The 25048-nt window shown below is 37.9% G+C and overlaps 1 protein-coding gene across 2 annotated transcripts in view; it reads right to left on the reverse strand.

Moving 5' to 3' along the window:
- Positions 1-681: 681 nt before the first annotated feature.
- kcnh1a (potassium voltage-gated channel, subfamily H (eag-related), member 1a) overlaps positions 682-25048 on the reverse strand; it is a 49268-nt gene continuing 24901 nt past the window's right edge. For both annotated transcript variants that reach the window (XM_082144268.1, XM_082144267.1), the window contains 4 exons: positions 18718-18917; positions 17236-17488; positions 13364-13560; positions 682-3145 (listed from right to left, as the gene is read on the reverse strand). In XM_082144268.1, coding sequence (XP_082000394.1) covers positions 2291-3145; positions 13364-13560; positions 17236-17488; positions 18718-18917 — 1505 coding nt within the window. In that variant the 3' untranslated portion in view covers positions 682-2290. The remainder of the gene's footprint in view (positions 3146-13363; positions 13561-17235; positions 17489-18717; positions 18918-25048) is intronic.

The following is a 25048-nucleotide window of genomic DNA, read 5'->3' on the forward strand; positions in this document are numbered from 1 at the left end:
GGAGTCAAAACAGTGGTGGGAATCACTCCGTTACACACACAAACAAAGATTTGCTGCATGGAGACGTGGTTCTAATGCCTGTACTGAACTATGATGGGCAACTATGACGAAAAAAAACGATATGCATGAGCATTCTGTCCTTTTTAGGGTCTTTTTTTGGTTTGTTTACATGTATTTGGTCCGTGTTGGAATTCATGTATCATTCGAACCGCACCAGAGTTCGTTTGGAAGCGGACCGAGATCCATATTTTTAAGGGTTTCGGTCCACTTGTGTGGTGCGCACAAGGGTTCGGATAGCAGTGTTCACACGTTCAAATGAACCGAACTAACAGACCAATTGAATCGAACATGCCAAGTGTGAACACACCCTAACTGGACCAGCTTAAGAAAATTTGGTGTAATTTCAACAAATTTGATAGGGATGCACCAATATTAATATTCTGATGGATATTTATAAGTCGATAATTAAAGGGTTAGTTCACCCAAAAATGAAAAGTCTGTCATCATTTACTCACATCATTACTGTCGTTTCAAACGCCGTTTATAATCTCCGATGTGCTGTCACGCAACAACGCCTGCTCTTGCGTCAACACAACACACATGCATTGTGAAGCTCTCGTGAATGCGCATTGGAGATATTTTGTAATATTTTGTCAAAGTGGTAAGTAATAAAAAAAAAAATTTGTGTGAAACAAAGCACTTGCGTTACCAAGTTCATAACATTTTGGTTAAACCACTGGTGTACTGGCCTCATCGAGTCCACATTCAATTATCCAGCAAGTTAAACTCCATCACAGAATAATTCTCAGAACCACGAAGTGATGTTGAGAATGTTGAGTCACGTGGATTACTTTAATTATGTCTCTACTACCTTTCTGGGGATTGAAAGTTGTGTAGGCTGTCAATGGAGGAACAGAAAGCCCTCAAATTTGATAAAAAATGTAATTTGTCTTAAATGTAAGTTTTATGGGTTTGGAACGACGTGAGGGTAATTAATGACAGAATTTAAATTTCTGAGTGAACAAACCCTTTAATTTTTATGTTATGAATGATAAGTGAAAATGGCGAATATTACATTTCTATATTTTTTGTCTAAATTAATTACAAATAAAACATTAAAATAATTGTAATGCTAAAAGTGAATTTAGGCATCACAACATAATGTACACGATGAAAATGGGTATTCATTTCAGAATTTGCTACAGATTACAATTAACAGTCTTGTTAAATTAAGTTAGTTAAAGACTAACTTCAAGTGAGCATTAGATGATGGCAAATGAAATGTAAACAAAATATGGGAAGTGTACATGTACTGTACAATTAAATATCCAATATTGGCTGATTTTTATCCAATAAATCTGTTAAAAAAAAATCTGTAATATGAACCAATGACCAATATGGTACCGATATATTGTGCATCCCTAAACATGTATTATACCACTGTTGTCAGATTTGATTTTATAGTTTGTTGAGATGTGCATTGACGCAAGTCATGGAAAGGACCCTAACAGCTGTTACACTTCAAAACCCCTGAAGAGCTCATTAGTTTCTCCAGTTACATTTACAACTCTTGGGATAGTAGTTGATTTGTCGTTGTACAAACATGTTTGTCTGGGGTTTCCATGGTTCCTGGGATGCGCTCTGCTTCTTCAATCTTTCGGCTAGCAGCTCATATCCACACCGCCACATATTTGGCCAAGATGCTTAGCTCTGTGATTCCTGATAAAGGCTTGTGTCCGGCGGTGAGCTACCCAACAGGACGGTGCAGAATGGATCTCTATACCAGAAACACTGCAGAGCATGAACAGCAGTGTGTGTGTGTGAGAGAGAGAGAGCTCGAAAGAGAGAGGGGAAGACTTGCTACATGAGGATCTAGAAGGGCCCGCACTTGCAGTTGGGTACCGTGCATTGCCATGACAACCATCAGTCAGAGTGGGCCCTGCGGCAAGAGTTCTCACTGTCTGTCAGCGTCGCAGGACTAAAACAGGGAGCAGTTCGACACAAAGAGTGTCTGTGTGACAACTAACACACCATCACTTTGGTATCGCAGATGCTCTGCCTTGGGATGAGACATCCTCTTCTCCTTTCCAGTGTCTTATTTCATCCTTTCCCTCACTCATTCTCTCTCTCTCACACACACACACACACACTTACTCTTAGAGTGTCTGTCATGCTTTTTGCTGGCACAGATGTCAGAAGTTGTTCCATTTTTAAAAAAAATCGTTGCTCAGAGAAAGTCTCTGAATCATTTCCCTTTCAAGAAGAAAGAAGCTTACCTCTCTCTTTTTCTTCAAGGGAATATGTCCTCCTTGTCTGTGTCTGGTGATGTCGGTCGTGAGATCTGGAAGAGCGACATGGGAGAGGTCGGAGACTTTCTGCTCCTTAGCAACCTCAATACCTCAGCAACCTGTGTCTCCAAGGCAACCATTCGGTTACCGAGCGCCGACAGCTCCTCTTTAAGTTCAGTACGGAGTTCCAGAAGTGAGGCATGCAGTGTGTGTTCGGGAATAGGGGGGATAGGTGGGATCGGGGGAGTTTTTCCGTCGGGTAGGACTGGGCTTCGGTCTACAGGGGTGCGTGCGCCACCCTCGTCCAGCCGTAGGTCGCTTTTGGTGATGCCGCTGTCGCAGGAGTCGGTCTTCTTCAGTCCGCTGGGCTCTGAAGTCTTTGTGGAGCTGCTCCGCTCTGGGAGAGTTTCCATTGATTCCGCTTTAGGAACGTTCCCCCAGCTCTCTGGCTTTGCAATGCTCTCCCTAAACCTGGCCCACCCTCGTGCGCGTGGCTCTGATGTCCGAGGGATGTTTGGGACAGGGGCACTGAGCCTGGCCTGGTCGAAAGCACCCAGGGTGCGGTTTTTGTTTGGGTGGGATGGGATGGGCGTGGCTGGGCTTTCCGTTACTGTGACGATGCTTGTGGTGGCGACCACATCTTGGCTGATGACTTTGTTGTGGATTTGGCCCTTCTCAAGATCAGGGTCATCGGGATTGGGCTGCCCAACGGCAAGACGGGCTTCCTTCTGCTGGCGGAAACGCTGGAACAGGCGGCGGACAGGATGATCGGGAGGAAGATTCAGCGGGGCCTCGTTCTTCCTCCTCTGCCTCTCCTCTTCCTCACGCTTCACATCACTGATCTTTCTGAACACAAGCTGAAAAGACAAAGTTAAACATTAAACATGCATAATACAAATTATATAAATATTATATTATATATAAATTATATACTATAGTTCATGCATTCCCTGGGGATCAAACCCATGGTCTTGGCATTGCAAGTGCTATATTCTACTGTTTGAGCTTCAGAAATGCTTTAGCATAATATAGTTCTAAAATATGAAACATCATTTTTAGAATATCTAATATAGTTCTAATGTGGCCTTATGTCTCACGCGGGACGAAGAGGATTAAGTAGTATAGTTCTAAAAAATGAAAACTATATTATTTAACAAAATATGCAAATTTAATGTAACTCTCACTTTTTTTAATCAAACTGACCCCTTTCTCAACTGTTTTTGTCCATAAACAAAGTAAAGGTGGACTATCCCTTTACCATAACATTAAAACAAAATGTGGTCAGTCACTTTATGTACATTGTGCAGATAGCCTCTTTTAGTCTAAATAGGAAGTTCTAACCAGGATAAGCTGCAATGTGAACTAGTCTGCGCTGATAGTCATAAGTCAGGCTCTGCAAGATTATGCAATATGTAGACTTCAGCAGGAAAATTACAACCATTCCCGGTGTCTCCTTTATAGTGAGATTACACTCGCTGTCCTGGAGACCCTGCGCCCGGTGTTGTGAATTTTTCTAAATGTTCTAAGTTCTAACTTATTTATTGGAGCTCATGTATATTTCAGAGTTGAAGGCTTTTATTGAGCAGATTCCCAAAGTCAAGCTTCTGCTATGTGAGTGTCTGCTCAAATCTGGGTCTGGATGTAGCAATTTTATTCTCTCCCTCTTCCATCTCTCGCTCTCTCATATGCATAAACACACATACTGGCCTTCAGTTTTAATTGGCCAAGACAGTTTGTGGAAGGGTTAAATAATTATAATGCTGAAAAAGCTTGTTAAAAGGTGTGTGTGTGCTGTGTGCACACCTCTGCATACTGAGACAGTTTGTTCCTGTCACTATTGCAAGCTGGACGATGCATTTGTATGACTCCATCTACAATATGTTAATATTCATTATGTCCTGAATATTCATTAAGTGGGACAGAGTGCCCAAGCATCTGTACCACCAATCTGTCTGTGAAATTACTTGGAACAGAACAACACATACATGCTCTAGTCCTCTCGTGTGCAGTAGAAGAGGATGGGCTGTGGACACTTGCTTGGTTTGTGTGGAATTATTTTTATTTATTTGATTGACCATGTGTTTATTGTTAGTTCATTTTAATTCAGCTGAGACGTTTCAGCTAAAAAAAGACGACTATAATCTCATACAGTATACTGTGAAGATTTTGCAAAGACCGTGTAAATGTGTGTGAACAGGCCATCAAAAGGTGTTTGTGAAAAGTTCAGATGTAGCTTTGGGGTTTACAAGTCATCCTCTCCTGAGACAAAAGACAGACTATTGCTTTCCAAACATATCAAACACACACACTCTTTCAAGAAATGACACATAGGACCTTGTATCAACATGTCTAAAGTGATCTAATCACAAGTGGTCAGGTGAGACACATGGCCGTTTAAACCTGGAAGATATGTGTCCTCTGTGACTTTGCAACGTTATATCTGCCAACGTTGATTTTATATATCATGATTTGACTTTGTATATAAGAATTTTGACTTTATATCCCACAGTTTTCACTTTTTTCTTACAATTTGACTTTATATATACATTATGAATTCATATCTTCCAGTTTGACTTTATATCAATTATATCATACAATTCAGTCTTTCTTAGGGATGCACCGATGCATCGGCTGAACATCGGTAACGGCCGATATTTGCCTCGTTAACTGCCATCGGCCATCGGGAAATAAAAATGACATTCGCCGATGTCACATGGGCGTCAGTTTGGTTTGATATGCTGGGGACAGAGACGCATTCGGAAGTGCATTTTCAGAAGTGCTGGGTACAATGACGCATTTATTTATTTATTTTCTATGAGAAAACTCCTTTTCTCGAGAAAAGAACGACCATGGTGTGTAGCAGAAGAAGCGGCGGAGTATGCACGATCCGCGAGTGCTGAAGACGTTCTGCACGGCTTTGATGGGTGCGCAGGAGGACACAAATGGGCGGCGACTGCTTCTTCCAGTGGCGGGAGCTTTTCCCTCAGCGCCGTCAACAGATAGAGCGTTAACTGTACACACCGCCGCCGACTTGAGCTGCAAAGAAGCTCTGGCCTCCCTGTCAAGGACTCTTGTCAAAAAGTACGGGGAAGCTTGACCGCTCTGAATAGTGAGTGAGAGCGCGCGCGCGGTCGGGGCTCTCTCTCTCTCTCTCGCAGAAGAGCGCGTGCGCGCTTAAAATTTAATATTTTGGTATGAACATTCACCCGTGTTTTTTCCCTCATAAATGCGAACACGAAAAATAAAATGAATATTATAATGGTTTTTTTGTTGGGTCAGACAATGATTACCAAATTTCTCTCTCATATTGCTCTTCATAACAACTGAAAAAGAACTTATAAATAAGGTTATAACTGTCAACCAGAAAGTGACATTAAAGGTTTTTTTTGTTTCATAAATTGGTCTGATTGAATTTGTGCTCGTTCTAGGATAGTGTGATCAAGAGCCGAAAGACTTGTATGTTTCCGTGGCACAAAAGAAGGAATAAATAACAAAAAGAAAAAACATCGGCATCGGCATCGGCCATCGGCCAAGTTGTTATGTTAAACATCGGTATCGGTATCGGCCCAGAATTTCCCAATCGGTGCATCCCTAGTCTTTCTTATTTTAACCTTTATCTCACAATTACATTTATTTTATTTTGAATTGAAAACAGGCTTTTGATTTCAGAATGTTTACGTTATATCTCACAATTTTGTCTTTATATCTCATACTGTGGCTTTTTATAAATATATCTTACAATTCAACCTTTATCTCACAGTAACATTTATTTTATTTTAATTTATTCAACTCTGACGTGGAAGCAGGCCTCCATAAGATTTTAACCTGCCCTGATATAACTTGTTTTATTAAGCTAAAATAAACGCTGTACTGTACATCAGTGGCCGTATAGCAGGAGTGGGGGCACATTTGTTTAATTTTGATTTGTGATTTCATTAGAATGGATAGAAAGCCGGCGAAAGGGAGGTTGAGCGCATGTCTGAGTGCTGTGTGTGGGAGGGAACATTGCTGCTGTCACTTTCCAAAACGATAACTCAGTCAAACATTAAAAATGACAAATTCCAGCATCAGAAAACAACAATTGGAAAGCGTTCCCCTTTATTAGATACATCTAGCCAGTAGCCACAAGCAATTTCATAAAGTGGAGGGAACAAAATCGACCATGGCAAAAAAGGTGGCTATGCACAAAATCACATTCTTTCCCATTTTTGAATTTAGGCACCTCAAAATGATCCTCAAGCGATGTGTATTAGTGGGAGAAACAGAGCGTATTAGGCATTTCCCCATTATGTCTCACATAAAATTGTTTCATTTGGGCTTGAAATGCTCAAATTTGTCATATTGCCACTTTCCAGCTGAATGTAATGTTTTTTTGTAATTGAACTCTAAATAACTAAAAACGTTTGGCAGTAGGTGGAGAAATATACCGATGCCGCTCCCTCTGAGAATCCAGGCTGAATGAGAGAACTGAACAAATCAGTCAGACAAATAGACAGCCTCAGTAGATTGCCTTTCTGAATGACGTCAAGGGTCTTGCTTCTCTCTGCGTTACAGAGATGATGGACAGTAATGACCAGACCGCTGCCCTCCCATTCAGCCGTTCCTATCCTGGACACAGACACACACAGGCCATTCCACTATCCGGAAATAAATCCACCCTTATAGCCATCATTTATATTTCTGAGGCACAGTATCAGTACATACGCATGTAGACAGCTTTAGCACAAACATTCATACTATATCTGTCACACTAGAATAAGGTTTTTTTTTGTCCATAAAATGAAAGTCAGTGGAGTTCAGTGGCCAGATGTATAAACAAAGTCACTATGTTAAGACTGTGTCTTAAGAACTTGCCAACTAGCAGTTAGTCAAGAGGTAATCGGTCTAACTTTTCGGATTCAAAGTAGACCAATCTGCTTTTTTAACTGACACAAAATTTTATGAAAGCTATGTATGCAACCGGTGTTGATTTGGACCACATTGACTTTCACACTGTATAGACAAAAATAGTTGAAACATTCTTCAAAATATTTCCTGTTTAGAAACAAAAAAAGTAATTTTGGCTCAAATAAACATAAAAAATATAAGAGTCTGCATATGTAGCAAACCGCATCCTCACAAATTACACCAGTACACACAATTAGTCATATCCACTTATGAAAATTATTTATCTCAAAATGACAAATAGTTTTGACATTTTTACTGTATGCTTTAACAAACAGACAAAATTCATATTTGTGCTTTCAAACCTGGTTCTAATGTCCTATTGATACTTTGCACGTGACGTCAGTTGTACTGGCTGGCGGGCAAGAACGTCATTCTCTAGCAACGAAAACCAGTAAACTAATCAAGGATCTTGCCAGGACGTTGCCAGTTTTGAGGTGTACACGACATGTCAGATAGTTGTTGTGCGATTGGATGCACTAACCGCGTTTGTTGCCCGCCAGATATCACGTGACCGCAAAGTATCAATAGACTTCCATTGTAAATGCATCCTTGTAAACACGATTTTTACTTAATTTTACAAACTGAAGGCAGAGTCCAAACGATTTTCTGATAGTTTAAATTGTATTTGAAATATTCCTTTAAATCATCAAATATTCCTCCACACTAGACTTCTGGAGTGGATATTGAGCCTGTCAGCACTCTGGCTGACAGATACAGGGGACTGTCATTGTTTCTAGTGTTTTGTAAACCATCGCCCTTGACGGATATACGAGGCTTTTTACATAAAAGCTGAAGCATTACACAAAGGTGCGTGTGTCTGCGTGTACGAGGAGGATGGTATTATGTGCTCGCACCTAGATTCCTAATGGTGTATTGTTAGAATCCTTCTGTTGCCACGCGTCCCTCCCGCGCACACACGGCCCTCTTGTGTATTCTGCGTTTGCTTTTCTCCCCCTAAATATACCATCATCAAACAGGGAAACTCATTCTGCAACTTTCAAAGAGTTCAAAATGTGTGTGTGATGTTGGAGGTGTTAGTCTGGGGATAGAACGGTAAAAAGGAGGGGACGGAAAGAGACAGTAGGCGAGAGGGAGCACTCACATCTCCACTGTTTCATAATTCAAACTAAAAGCTGACTGTGTGCACATCGAAGCAGAAAAAAAATTCCCATAACACTGTAAAACTATGAAATAAAAGCATACGCACACCTATCTTACTTTCTCTACCTCAACTGCACATCCTTGTGTACTTTTACCTATCACTAAACCTCCATTTGCACCCTGTCTGTAATAAAAGTTACAATTTCATGTTTAATTTATGCTTAAATTGAAACAACACGCTATTGGTCATCATTTGAATGCTTATTTGCATACTTTATATTCTCTGTGGGGTCACGTTTGTCTCGCTGTTGGTTTGGTGGTCTTGAAACAACCGAATTGTATGTTTATGATTGATTATCCTGGTTATTTTAATTGAGCCCGAGTGTGTATAATACTGTATTTGTGGCAACAATGCTGGGAGTGTTTTCTAGTGTATGATTTGTAATAAATGTTTTATTTAAATTAAGATGCTTTTGTGTAACATCTCTCCACCTGTATACTACTATTTAAAAGTTAGATTGTTTTTTTTTTAAAGAAATTAACACTTATTCAGCAAGGATGAATTAAATTAATCTAAAGTGACAGTAAAGAGTATTACATTGTTACAAAAGATTTATTTTTCAAACAAGTACTGTTCTTTTTAACATTCTATTCATCTAATTCATCAAATCCTTAAAATGTATCAAGCTTTCCACAAAAATATTAAGCAGCACAACTCTTTTAACATTGATAATAATGATTGATTAGAAATGTTTCAGCATATTAAAATATTTTCTGAAGGATCATGTGACACTGAAGACTGGAGTAATGGTTGCTGAAAATTCATCTTTGCCATCAAAGGAATAAATTACATTTTAAAATATATTAAAATATTTCACAGCATTACTGTTTTTACTGTATTTTTGATCAAATAAATGAAGCCTTGGTAAGCATAAGAGACTTCTTTCAAAAACATAAAAAAATCATTACACTCACAACAGACTAACATTAATAACATACTTATATTCTTGCCTCACATCCCATTATTAATCACTGCCTAAATATGCACCAAAGTCTGAGTCCGGAAAACCGGAACAATCCGTACACATTCAAACAGAGTGACTTAAGAAGCATGTGTTTAATAGATTATAAGTAATATTAACCTTAGAAGATATTTCAGTTTGCTAATATTTATATGCCTTGGTGTTATGAAATGATGTTCAGAAAGGGTGAATTATTCTATTAGGAAAACAGAATTAAAAGACTGATGCTTGTTAATGATATGGTTTCTTGGTTGGTAAATAAGCTGAAGGTTTTTGTGCCGAAATCCTGCTGTGAAGTGAATTCACTCCTGCGTATCTTGTGCTTTTACTGTGTGCCTCATGCTGACTGACTGGTTTTATGTCACTGATCTGATCAAATTTACCACACTCATCACAACCTCACAGAATCTGATCCCTCAGCAACGACTGATTCACTCACACCTGCCAAACACACACACGGATCGCAGGGTCATAAAGGGACATATTGAGTAAATGGCAGTGTAAAACCAGTGATATACATCTGACTTTTTACCACGCACGACTTTTAACAGCAATTCAACTGCAGTAACAAACACGCATGTTAATGCGTGTTGAAGGGTGTGAAATGTGAATGCCTTTACAGTTATGTGTGCATGAATGTGTTTTACCCATTACAGCTGCATAAACTGTAACCTTAATCAAAGCTAAAATAACTCTTGACACAGCAGCATCGAGATGAAGAGGGTTTTACAGTGTTACCTTGGCAACCACAAATGTGCAGAATCAGAAACAAATTGGATGGACCATTTAAGCACTTATTAATGCAGCTGTGACAGAAGACAGATGTACTGTCTCAGCATCATGGGAGTGTGTTTGTTCGGACTTTACATAGAAAGACGCCAAAACTGTGGTGCTATGTGCCTGTTGTGTACAAATTCAGTTTCCAAAAATGTATTTTCTGTTTACCCTTATTTAAGACCTGCAGATGTTTTAGTACAAACATTGTTTGTGACGATACTGATTTCTAATTGATGTGTTTCTCATAGTAAAAATGTTAAGGAATGTTCCGGATCAATACAAGTTAAGTCAACAGTGGTGGACAGTAAGTTTGTTAATGTACAATTTTCAAGAATTTGTTCTCTATAGAGTATTGTTATTTTAGGAAACTTTTCCTTAACTACATTCCGAGTCAGATTTGTGAACGTTTTATAGCTCGCACTGAATGATTCATTAGGGAATTTGGCTGATCTGATTGCAGCTAAGTAGGTTATATATGACTGCTCAAAAATAATAAACGATCTATTGATCAGTACTTTTACTTTTGATAATTATAATACTATATTTAATGCACCTAAACAAAATATTACAAAGTAAAATGTGTAATATTTTTACTTTTACTTTACTTATGTTTTTCTGGAATAGTATTTATTTGAATATACTGTACGTATTATGACAGAATATGTCAAATTGATTTATGCCTTAGTTAAAAAAGTCTACTGCGCCACTGTTTTTTGCACAGTTTTTTTGACAGTTAGAAAAACAATGTCCATTGTGGTATTTAACCTCGAACAAATGTTGTTGATAGAGTTTAATTTGAGTTTTAATTGAACCTAAGAATATTTCTGTAGGGCTTTGAAAGAAGTGACTCGTCTGAACACTCTCGACACTACATTTGGGAGTTGTTTAGTTAGGAATGAGGACTTGTGCGTATATTAAAAGTAAGAAAACAGTCCCGTAATCACAAATAGACTGCAATGTGTACTGTGTAATCGCTGCTGCTGTTGTATCTAGGCCAAAATGGCCTATTTGACCACTGTATAAGTATATTGGTGAATATAGAATGTGTCCAGAAATATAACATATGCAGTCTTCCTGTGACATATTTTTCCATGTATAACAAGTTTTTTTCTATCTGGGTCACAATCCAACAGTAAACATCATGACTAATTCATGGAGACATGAGCTAATTAAAGGCTCCCATTTGGCAATGGTGTCAGAGAGGCATTAATATAACCACATTTTGTGTTTTCATATTTCAATGTATTGTTTAAGAGAACAGTTAGCGTTAAAGCGCTAGCAAAACCATATTGCACTGATCCAGCTATTTTTTGAACAAGTGATGCAAACATGACAAAAGTCCATTACAAACAAGTGTAGGCGTGAAGAGCTCGACAGCGAGACTATTCACTGAAGCTCTTACCTGTACCATTATTTTTTAAAGATATTAGTAGTATATATTTATGCAGCAGATGAATTTGGTTCTTCAGCTCCAATATGAATGCGTTTGCTGAAGTATATATATTTAACCCATATAGATAAATATAGCTATACAGCGTAAGCCATTCCAATAAAGTGGCAGACGCTCACTGAGCTATTATTAGTCTCCTCCTCAGACCCAGATCCACTGAGAAACAGAACTCAGGCAGAGATCCAAAACTTAGACACACTGAGGGCCATTTTATCATACTGACAAGGCTTTTATTATACTGTCTTTGATTGGAACTGGGAAGGAATTTATGGGTAAGATAACGGCTACATCTGGTGTAGTGTTACAGTAACTTTGAACACGATTTGATGTAATAAAATTGTAACAAAGTTCAATGTTTGTCTCCAAACAGTCAAAACAATGGGGACAATCAGGGATGTGGCCAGGCAGGTGGTTTGAGTTCTCTGGTTTGTATATGCGGGCGACCCCCTGACTTTATTTTTCCCAATCCTAGCCTATCGTTTCCTGTCACTTCTATATTATCCTCTTCAATTAAACAGAACAGGGTTTAGAAAAAAACTGCATGTCCTTTAATCCCTTAATCCTCCTCTCAGTTATTTCTGGCCATTCAACAAGTCAGTTTAGTGTTGTTTGTGTTTCTGATCAGAATATTTCTCTCTTTTTCTGTCTCCGTCTGTCTTTTTCTTTGGTTGAATTTGGTTGATCTCTTTCTCTTTTCTGTCAGATAAATGGAACACAGCTCTTCAATTCAGCAATAAAGTAAAGTATGTACAGTATTAACAGCTCCCACACACATGTTATCACATGTTTGTATTGGCACTTCCATGTAAACCTACACAAACCTCTTTTCTTAACAGACTTTAAATGTTTTTTTAACATTAAGTAAAGCAGGAGCGCAACTGTATACAGAAGGCTTGTGTTGTGCCTTTCCTGCTATACGATGCATCTCTGTATAGACAAAGTGATTTCTGGGTTAATACATTCATTAGGGCTGTCACAATATCAGATTTTCATGACATTGTGGATTCACAATCAAAAACAATAAAATTGGCTAATGAATCACCCTCAAAATACTAGTGTAGGGACTAATGCTTTGGTCTGTTGTCTCCGACATGAGTTTGTTTGGCAGTAGTAGCTACGTAAACATGGCGTCATCTTCTTTTTTCTCCCTTTTAAGACCGTTGGCAACCAGCATTAAGTTGCAATACTGCCACCTACTATGTTGGAGTATCAGCCAGTTACTGGTGCTGAATTATTTACAGTATTATAATGTGTAGTATCAATTCAATATCAACATGAAATTAATTATTGGCACTGGGTTATTTATGATATTACTGTATGTGTAGTATTAAGTCAGTATATTTCAGCTCTTTATTGTGACAACCATAAATGTCCATAAATAAAATAAAAAAAAGGTTATCAGGAGTGGGCAATAGAGAAATTCTATAATTTACACTAGGAGGTGGGTTACATTTACATCCATATGGTGATTAACCTGCACAGAATAGATAGTGTAGCTATAAACTGCTTAAATCATCTGGATTTACTCTGATTTAATAAATAGAAAGAGTCTGTCACTATAAGTAGTGAATATCTAGATAGCTTTAGAGAACTGTATTTATATTTTCCCATGAGTTCAGCATGCTACAATCTACTTCCAGCTGTGCAGGGAAGTTTGAATGCAGTAACCTGTAATGTGGGTCACGAGAAATTCTGCTTACATATGCGGTCTGACATGGGCCAGTGGAAATTGAAAAAGTACTGAGAGGGAAAGAGAATGGCAGACAGCATTCACTCACCCGTTTGCGCAGGTTGTACGTAAGCAGGAGATTTCGTGAGAAGTGGTTGGAGAAGGCGGTGTAGAACTCTAGGACTTTCTGAAGCGCGTCCCGTTTGATCACGTGTAGGTCACAGTATGTTAGCGCTCTCACATTAGCGCACGCCTGAGCTAGCGTCACCTCCTTCCAGAATACGTCCCCAAACACATCACCTTTACCTGCAGAGATACACAGACACTTTCTTACACACACAAACAGGCCTGGCCCGTGTTTCTCGTTGATGTTAGAGACTATTGGCGGCAATGGTTCTATACTGAGGCTTACAATGCTTTTGGGAAACACAGCCCTGAATGGTACATTTATAGAGGACTGTGGCTGTCTAAATAACTGGCAGATCGATACTGTATGTTTATTCCAAGTAATATATTAGATGGATTAATTTTTTTTTAAATTTTTAATCGGTATATTTGTTTTGTTGTCCTAAATAAGCCAAATTGTATATTGTACATTAGCATTCAAATGTTCAGTGTCAGTAAGGTGTTTTTTGATGAGGAGGGTTGGTTGCCAGTAAATACATTTATAATGTTAAAAAAAGATTTTCTGTTTTTCTGAACTGATGTATCAGTTCCACAAAAATATTGAGCAACTGTCAACATCATTGATAATAATAAGAACTGTTTCTTGAGCAGCAAATCAGCATATTAGAATGATTTCTGAAGCATCATGTGACACTGAAGACTGGAGTAATGATGCTGAACATTTTGCAATCACAGAAATAAATTACATGTTAAAATAGAAAACAAAATTTTTCACAATATTACTGTTTTACTGTATTTTAATCCAATAAATGTAGCTTAAATGTTGCAACAAAAACCTTTGAACGGTAGTGTATTATGACTTGTTTTCAATAACTATCTTGATTTTTGGTTTTAATTTCTTATTTTCTATCAATTTTTTGCAGCAAAAAAAAAAAGGGGGAAAAAAGAAAATACTGCAAATGATCTTTCTGTTTTTTTTTCTTTCCTCTATCTTCTGTCTTAGATCAGATAACAGATCATGTATTCTGGGGTTTTTTGGGTGTGTAATTCAACTTATGTAAAACACCACTAACATGTCAGATCAGAAGATTTAAGCAGTCGAAAGCACTGGTAAAATCTCATTCACAACAATACCCTGGCAAGGCAGCATTCTTTTGCACACGCAAACACACTTTTATTATGATTGGTCAACCCATAGTGCTACATATCATGAGCATGTCTGACAGAGGAGAAATGATGATGAGACATATTCCCTCATTCCATTACTGAAATGAACAAATGCACAAAAGTCTTGTCCATCCATCTCTGTCTGCTCACATCTAGGATAAGTTGGAGTTACAGAGCCAAAATGTCCACTCAGATAAATTATTTACGGTTGTCTTAGTAAATGTTCTAGAATACACATTCCTTCCTGCTAGCAGAGAGCGAGAGAGAGAGATCTAGAGTGTCACATTTGGTTACAAGACATCAAGAATCAATGGTGTTTGACATCTATGATGCATCTTGATACACTACATTTATATATTAAATATTCACTATAAATGCTGTTTGTCATAACTTTCTATTTATCAAAGATAAAAAAAAATAAATTTTAAGTATCACGGTTAAAAATTATTAGGTAGCTAGCACAACTTTTTTCAACATTGATAATAAGAAGAAAGAAAAGGCTGGAGTAATGGCTGCTGAAAATTCAGATTTGCTATCACAGGAATACATCACATTTTAAAATATTTTATAATACAAAATGGTTATTTTAAATATGTAAAAATATATATATTTTTAAATAGTTTTGTTTTGATCAAAACACAATCTTGGTCTTCAAAAACATAAAAAAAATCTTACTGATCCCAAACTTTTGAACGGCAGTAAATGTGTGGGAAGAGTTTGTGTATAATGACTTAAATCATCATTTGTGCTCCACAGAAGGAAGAAATACAGGTTTGGAATGAAATAAGGGTAAAGAAATAAGAAATGACCGAATTTTCTTTTTTGGGTGAAATGTGCCTTTAATATATTTATCTGCATGACATCAGAAAATTCAAGAAGTTTGGAATGAATCATAGTGTTGCAGCATAGCTTTAATGAATGATTGTTTTGGACTTAGCGGGAAGTTTTGAGCTCACTGTGTTTTGTAGCTGCTTAAACTGACGTTTAAGGAGAAATAAACACTCGCAATATGGGTGCTGTCACTGTGCTCTCTTTCTTTGTACTTTTAAGTAAGAGTGAATGGAAAGAGAGAGTTTCTAATATGTGGAATGGACCAGCAGTATCATTTATAGCTCCAGAGGTCACAGTGTAACACACACCAGCCTAATGAGAATTCAGACACACGCATATTAACCTCTGACCCACAGTTTCGCTCAATCCGCCCACTTGAGAGATACAAGTGGTCAGATCGATAATCCTTTTTATTCTGTCTACATAGTGTGTGTGGGTAAATTTTAGAAGCAAAAGATGACATTTGTGGCCTTCCAGACTGATCCTAAATCAGTTTAACAGCTGCGGCAGAGAGCCAAATTTAGCAATGCATCATTAGTTTGTCAACAGATAAATAAATGGCCATTCGATTCTCAGCTCTGTGGCTTCATGAGGCGAAGTAGCCTAATTTTCTGTTGTGAGACAGACAGATGTTGGAAATGACAGACGTTACATCTGGAGCTGTATACATCTATGAGTCGCATGTCTGACCTAAGATCACTGTTTGCATTTTTTTTTTTTTTTTTTTTTAAGGATGTTGAGTCATACTAAACTAAGGAAAATTATGAAATGATACCAGTATTTCTGCAGTTTCAGCTAGCATGACCTAAAAAATATTATTTTGTATCAAAATATCAGATCTATGCATTGGGTCTCATAGTATAAATACATTCTATCAGATACTATTATGTCATTCATTTTAATTAAATAATAATTTTGACAAGAAAAAGAGAAAACCACACACTACATACCTACATTTACCACAAAACCTAAATGTATTACTGACTGTTTACTTGACAAATTACTGGAATAATAATAAAAAATTTGAAAGGAATGTGTGTGTGTGTGTGTGTGTGTGTGTGTGTGTGTGTGTGTGTGTGTGTGTGTGTGTGTGTGTGTGTGTGTGTGTGTGTGTGTGTGTATATATAATATACATCAATATGAGTATATTTGGTATTGTGACTACTCAATTTCTATTTGTTTTTTGTCATTTTATTGAATGAAATAATATGGAGCCAACGTGAGAAGTCATTACAGTGTTTTTAGGTATAAGTAATCATTTAAAAACACAGGCGTTTAAAGTTTATAGTGCAATAAATCACAGTTCATTGTGCGGCAGAGAAAATGTTTTTTGAACAGAAGACATAAGTCTACAGCAAGAAAACTGGAGTGCTTCCAACTCAATTACTGCCAGAAAAGGATGAACTGATACTTAGAAAGGATCTTCAAAACATACTTTAGAACTGACTTTTAAAATATCTTTTTAATGTTATTTTTTTATTATCAGCTTAGGCCATATTTTGCATTATTTAACATGCATTATGCTCACAGTTTAAACTTTTTCCTCTTCATTTTATTTTATTATGTTCCCTGAATGTTTTACACTCAGAGAAAGAGATGAACATCTTGATCAAAGAGGATACAGGGTGCAGGATGTGGGAAGAAACAAAAGGGAGAGGGATGGCACAGTGTGGTGGAGATATACGATCACATAGAAGCTCTGTGGATGCAAATAATCTTCCTATAGGGAACTAAACCCAAGACAGAGGGATGATGTCATGATGTGTAAACTGCTAAAGATAATTAACGCACCTTTGCTAAAAATATATCAAAGAAAATAATCAAATCCATATCCATACCTAGTCAATATTTTCTTACCCAGAATGGCGACCACTTCGTCATCTTGGATGACCTCCAGTGACCCTGACACCACAAAACATAGGCTGTCCACGCTCTCGCCCGCATGGTAGATAAGATCGCCTGGAGCGCAGTGGATGGTCTGGAACTCCATGGCCAGGGCCCGCAAACAGCCGTCACTGGCCAGACGGAAAGCAGGATGTTCCTTAAAAACCTTCCGGTTCAGGTGCACGCATATATCAGCACGCATGTCTTTTGGACAGATCTGCAAAACCTGTAATAAGAGAGAGAAATATCAGACTTAAGTGGTTATTCAGCTGCAACTTAATAACTAACTTAAATTTGGGACCTAGGTGGTTATAAAACGCTGCCTACGGCCCTGACTGTGTGCTGTTCCTGCAACGCACTAGCAGATTTCCTCTGAAACCCTCTACCTCCCCCAGCTCCACCTGTTTAGATCTGCTATGAGATTCATTTATGCCTATTCATACAGCAGCAGCATTTCTTACATGCTCACAGCAGCATGTCTTTGTATATCTACTGGCAGCAGCATGTCCATACTTTCTCTGTAGCAGTAGAGTGTGCAGCACATATAGTCCACCAAGACCAAGTACACTAACATTTTCAAATCCATTTACATGCTAAAACTATTATGAGAGATGTTGATTGAAATGAATATATCCCATCATGGAAAAAGGCCAAAAAATTTTTTTACATTTTTTTTTTATATTATTATTTTTACAATTATTGTAAGAATTGTTCTATTTGTATGAGCCGGGTAATGAAGTAACAGTAAGTTCAACTTCCAGCTGTTTTGAACGCATTGCTCTGATGGCAGGAAAATCCCTTATTCTGGAGATTTATGCACCGGCCATGGGCATGATTAAATGCATACATTTTTCTTTTTTATAAACACTGTCTCATGGCCACACAAATTTATGTTTACTGTCATGCCAATGAAGCATACTGAGAGGCTGACACAGAGAGACGGAGGTACAGGACATGTGTGCCGGTGTGTATGTGTGTATCTGAGCGCATTAGCGTGTGATATGTCCCTGAGCTGCCATTCCCAGCAGCTCCTCACTTTTCCGGAGCATCTCCCTTTCTGCATGTGGTTGTCACTGAGACATGGAGGCTGGCTCTGGGGAGGACAGTGCAAGTCTGTGTGTGATGAGACGGCTAAATCACGAGAGAGAGAGGAGACAACAGCTGGAGCATTCTGACAATGTCCACCCAACGGGGACTTCATATCCACAGAGTCATGCTGTTCCCCTCCTGTGGTTTGAGTATAAACGACAGGACGAGTCTAAACACACAGCGTGAAAAAGCATCTTGCTAAATAATCACACTAATGTTTAAAAATACTTAGCCAGACACACACAAGACAGAGCAGAAGCGAATAACACATACACACATACACACACGTTAGACAGGAGGGTGGCTGCTGCGAGGTGTCCCGAGTTGCATGCTGGCCAATTGAAGTTGGGCATACAGGGTGTTCACCTTTTCAGTGTCAATACCGTGGGACATGGACCAGGTGGAGGCGATATAATCCATAACTCTCTCGCTCAGGCCTTTGGGCACCTGGTACAGCTTGAGGAAGTCCCGCACGCTGTTAAGCATCTCGTGATAGCGGTTAGTGTTGGCATACATCTGCTGGAAGATAGTCGTCACATTACCGAAGATGGTGGCGTAGAGGAGAGCTATAAGAAAGGGAGAAATAAACTTTTTGGATTAAGGGACAACACAGAGGAGGCACAGAATAATTGAAATAAATCAGAAATAAAATGATAATTATATACATACAGTGGTTCTCTCCAAAAGTCAAAGTCCACATTAAATATGACAAATATTGAAAGTATTTTTTTTAAATAATTAATAATTTATTCATGCATATAGAAAAAAAATTATTGCAAGAAAGAAAATCAAAAGAAGCCCCAAATAACTTTAGAGAGAGAGAGTGTGTGTGTGTGTGTGTGTGTGTGTGTGTGTGTGTGTGTGTGTGTGTGTGTGTGTGTGTGTGTGTGTGTGTGTGTGTGTGTGTGTGTGTGTGTGTGTGTGTGTGTGTGTGTGTGTGTGTGCCAGTTACAAAAGCTACATGGAAAAAAATATTCCAAAAGTTATCAGTTTCAGAAGAGAGAGAGACAGAAATGGTGATGATAAGTGACAGAGTGAATTGTAAACGAGTGAAAGCACAGGACAGAAAGAAGAAAATTCAATAAAGGCGAGTGAATGTCTCTTTTAAACTGATTTAGTCGGCCTGTAATGGCTCTGCACACAGAAGAAAATCTAATTACGCATGTAGGGACTCTTAGGTGTATGTGTATGTGTGTGTGTGTGTGTGTGTGTGTGTGAATTCCCTCCTAAATACCTTCAGATGAGAATTATGAGCTGCCATTACTCTACAATCATGTCTATCTCATGAACTCAGGAAACACTGCCCTGATATATTAAAGGTATATTTCACATACAAATAAAAGTTGTGTTATTTACCCACCATGTCATTCCACACCTGTATGCTGTTATTTTTTTGAATATTTGTGCAGCACTTTCTGTGCAATAACAGTTTGTAGAGACCATTTGTAGTGATTCATGCTATTCCAAATCTTTTGAAGTAACTTACAGTTTTGTTGTGAGAAACAGAAAGAAGTCATTTATTTTAGTCTGATAATCTTCCCCTCCAGTGAGCTATTAACTCAAGAGCTGGATCAGTCTGACGCATGAATGAATCGTTCAGTCTGAATTGTGAACCGGTCGGATCAACTGGCTCAACTATTCATTCATGTATCGGACCAATTCGGTTCTCGGGTTCAGCTCACTGACTCAGTGATCTGCATATATTGGCCACTTTTATAGTGTTTTTGTTGTTGTTTTGACAGATGGTCACTATGTAACAAAAAGATCTTTGTGAAGATTCTTCAAAATACTCCTTTTGTGTTCCACTGAAAAAAAATAACAGCATACAGGTTTTGAATGACTTGAGGGTGAGTAAATGATGACAGATTTTTCAACTTCCTTGAATTAGAAAAGCTCAAATTAGAGCAAACAATCATGTCTGCTATTTATCTCTTTAAAGTCGGCATAAAACGAAAATTGTGATAGTGTTTTCTTCCCTATTGTGATGTATATACGAGTAAAATGGCTTCTTGAACAAGAAACAATGTGGGGCGGGATATTGTCCATGGGGAATTGACTGGATCATTGTCGTTTGCTATTGCTGTGATCTACAGTATTGTGAGTGACAGGTTTTCCCGTTCTTGCACCGATAATCAGAGAAGAGATTTTGTTGTACAAGGGAGGGGAGGTTATTTCAAGTAAATATTCAGAGGGCACATTAACTCTTTCCCCGCCATTGACGGAAATTTCCGTCATTTATGAGACAACGCTTCCCCGCCATTGATGGAAATTTTCAGTTTTCCATGTTTTCACTCTTATACGGCTTGATCATCATTCTGAATCCGATCTAGATATAGTCTTTGATAAAAACGTGATTTTCTCATCTCAAATGTTGCTTTTTTTATGAAAATTACCCAGTGTTGATTAAAAAAAAAATGCATTAAGCTAGAATAAATTAAAAAAATTGTGTGAGTGTTTAAAAGCAGAGGGTCTGTTCTTTCTTTAGATATATTGCATATTCAGATATTCATAAAACAAAATATTCTGGGTGCCATGAAGATTTTGTGAAAATTATAAAAAAATGCTGACGTTGGCTGGCAACTTTTTTTTTTTTTTAACACTATGAAAGAGTTCATAAAAAATGTGCACAGATCATTCATATACAATAAACACAGCAATTTTAAACACTGTGACTTTAAATAGTCTTTTATAATAATACTGTCTAATAATACTGTCATTTAAATTTGTGCACACTTCCAAACTATTGCAGATGTTGATGCTGAAAAAAGTTCAAGGCTTTTTAGTATTGTCAACTACCCAGCTGCAGTTTTCTGGGACCCCAGCCATTATTATTAGAGTGTACGAGTCTTGTAAGTGTATGTGTGTGAAATCGGTGATGTACAGATATGCAGTGTGACAGTCTTTTCTGATTTGGGGACAGATTTGGCTCCAAGGTGACAATAACGTGGAACAGAGCTGACAGCGACTTTCCTACTGAAAACATGAGCACACTCTAGAAGGTCTGACATGACACATAGGACACAGACACGTCCAGATGTATCAATGTGTGAGGTCACAGGGTGGGCGTTTGTTCACCCTGCAATCTAAAAGTTCAACTTTAACTGCTTTCACGCTTCAAGATGAACTGTCCTGTCGAATCACACGCACACATCGGTTTTTCATTGCAGAGATAGATGAGTGTTCATTAACAAATGAACAAATAAGTGAGCCAGGCAGCTTATTACACACCCTCTCTTTACATTAACGGATGTACGCTCTTTAATCGTGTGGGTGACATAGAGAAAGTGTTAGAATTTCTCTTTAGTGTTTTGATCTTTGAGATTGCATGGATTGTCTAGGATTCTCTTGACTGAATGCTCTGACCTAAATGCATGGTTATATTTCATATCACGTGTTTGAATTGTTCTGAAGTTTTCAAATGTGCTGTCAAGTTTATATCTACAGTATATATATAATTTATTCATTCAATTTTATAGTTACGCACAGTAACACACATGAAATGTCCCTTTAAAGTTTTCAGTGCAGTGCAAAAATAAATGTCTATTATCTTGTGCAGCTCCCATGACAGCGTAAGGCCCGTCCACTCGGTTCAACGACAGTTTCCGATAAGCGGGGGAAGTTACTCTTTTCAGCGTGGCAAAGTAGTTTAATTCCAATTAAACTTTTATCTGACTCCATTTTATCATGACCTCAAATTTAGGTTGGAATGCCAAATGGTTATTGATCATTTATATAATAGTTTAGCTACGCATTTGATTATTCTATTTAACTCTTTATTCTTATTGTATTCATTCATTCGGGTGCCAAACCAGCACAGGGTCCTCGCACCGGCTGTTCATTTTTATGCGGGCACACGATCACAAACTCGCCAGTCTTGGTCACTAGACAGTGGTAATTGACTGCTTGCTCTATCTAAAAGTATTATGCTTAGTCCCCATTGGTCTGTATACACTTGAATTAAAGCAACACTATCTGTAGTCAGAGGTCATGACCACTACTACAGATATAAGCAGACCAATGGTACTTCTCTGATAGTAGCTTTGGTTTGGTTATGCCACGGTTTCCCACGTACATTTAGCTAGAGTAACATTACATCAGAGGTAAGGCTCATCCTATTTAGGTTGGTCGATCAACATTTTATTGTCCTAAATGGAAATTCCCTTTTTAGCTAAGTACACTTGAACTAGTGCCAAGTGTTAGCCGGAGCTCTAAAACTGCAGTTGATGTGCCCTATGCTCCACTCAAAACTGGACTCTAGTCCGTTACTAACCTACAATGATGTACTAACTTTGTCAAAACGATCCCCGTTCATTCACTGTATTCTGCAGCCAGGCCAGTAGTTGGCGATGTCACTTTGTAAAGAAACACTAAATGCCTATAGACCCCTTCAGTTTGTAAACATTGTGACATTTTTTTTGTGGGCGGAGCTTAGGTGGAACGATTCCTCTGGCTGCTTCACTAACGTAAGTTAGCAAGTTTTGTTAGCTTGTTTTGTAACAATGACTGGAGAAAATCTGATTTTATCTTAATGTGTAAGGTCACTCACTGTCCAGGATCACAATTTGTTATTTGCAAAAGTTAATTTTAACGGACAGAAACAGATTGACCGACCCATTCACACTCACTCAATGGATGGACGATCTGACAGGATTACCTCCGGTTGATTGGCCTGACATCTACACTACTAGAGAAACCGAGCATAAAGAGAAACTGAGGGCGTATAAATCTTTAGATGTCTATAACTATTTGCTGAATGGTCACGTACATGACTTGTGTGGTACGATCCAAAGTTCTGCCAAGCCAGCGCCAAGGCCAGAAGATGACCATTTAAAGAGTGATATTACAGTGCAATTTTAAAGATGTGAATATTTTCTAGAAATAAAAATTCCAGATACTTTATGTATTTGATTATTCTTTCTTACCAGGTTCTTCAAAAAGTCTAGTCACAATCAATCACAACAATGTATACAATCACAGATGATTCACAAATAATCACAATAGTTTAGAAAATATTATGCGATATAATTTCAAACTGGAGCCTGTACTCCGTCAATTCTTGCAACCAACAACACAACAAGATGACATTTTAAGCTCCTTATGTATAGCCGAATCTGTGCTGGTTTGTATTGGCTGCCTCCAGTTTTCCCTTTGTTTTGCCCCCAGCTAACGCCGTGACGTAATTGTGATGTCGGCGCAAAAAGGGTCTATAGACTGAACATGAATATGCATGTGCATGACGTCACCGGTTTCCAAAAAATTCACGTTTTTGTTGTTTGTTGTTTTGACGATAACAGTATCGCTTTCAAAAACTTGCACTTTGAAACCTGATTTCAGAAGCTTATTTAAAAAATATTATTAAAAAATAACAAAAAGTATTTTTTAACTGTGTCGTGTAAACGTCCCCTAAAACTATATGACTGACTCATTAAAATTCCTCAATCCACTTTCTGTCTCCTCTCTCTTTCACACTCTCCTTTTCTGTTCCCCTTAGCACAGCTAAATCTGAGGTTTCATGAATTTAACATATTTTCTAAAAATAGCCACATTCGGGTTATTCTGTTCCTTCTGAAGTACACAACAACTCAAACTAGGAAACGGCATGTGATTTAGAGTGGAAACAATGGCACAGAACCCCATTAATCTTCCTTGCCTTCATAAAGGAGATTTAAATCCATCAAACAATCTGTGTTTGTGCTCGTGGACTTTCTGTGTGCTCTGTTTAAAACATGGAAGCACACAAGTGCAAGTTCAAGTCATTAGAAGAAGAGCAAAAATCAGCACTAAACCCCAGGGGAGTCTGCACTGTAAAGCAGGACTCGTTAGTGGAAACGTATATTTTTCAGCACTGATGTTTTTACACCTCCTTTGTTCATTAGAAAGTTGCTGCGGCAATTGTCTTTGCATGACACATTCATAACATTGTTTCGGTAAAAGACAAAACATCTCGCCATCTGCTTGAGCTGAGCCGCTGCCAGAGATGGTGTGAGACAGAGGGGTAATGGTAGAGCAAAGAAAAACATGGGGTGGAGGAGATAAGCCTGTGTTAGTGTAATTTGATTAGAGCAGGTGATTAATTGTACTGCCAGCATTATACTTGTGCTCTTCACTCCATCTCTCCCCCTCTCTTTCTTTTTATCACCCATTTATTTTGACTACACAATATGCAGTATAGCCTTGTTTTAAATCAGTTCAAATAGTGAATAATAAATACTGACAGTAACAAAAAATATCATTTATATTCAAGTAAATCATATCAAAATCTCAAATTTATGATCTCTCAAATTAACTAGATGTGCAATTTCTGAAGAAAATACCAGTGCTTGGATAACAGCAATAGAGTAGTGTTAAAGCTTTGGGTAAGTTTTAGTTTTAGTTCTGAGGGTTCTGTAGAAAATTAAATGCTGTCAAAAGTACCGACATGTTGGTGGCAAGTCGATACTTACATTTTTAAAATGTAACGATACAAGCCTTTCTGCAGTCCCAGTAGTACTGAGTACCGGGTCAATCCGGTACCCTCAGATAGGCAGCTACTTTCATATTGGTTTCATATTGGAGTAACTTTTTATTATATCTTTTTAATGCAATATTCACTTAACTGTTTTAAAGCTACATGATAATGTTTTAATGTATTATTTATTAATTATTAACTGATGTCATTAATTTAAAATTTCTATTATTAAACTATTATGGTACAGAA

Source organism: Leuciscus leuciscus (genome assembly GCF_965113295.1).
Source record: "Leuciscus leuciscus genome assembly, chromosome: 17".
In the NCBI taxonomy this organism is placed as follows: domain Eukaryota; kingdom Metazoa; phylum Chordata; class Actinopteri; order Cypriniformes; family Leuciscidae; genus Leuciscus; species Leuciscus leuciscus.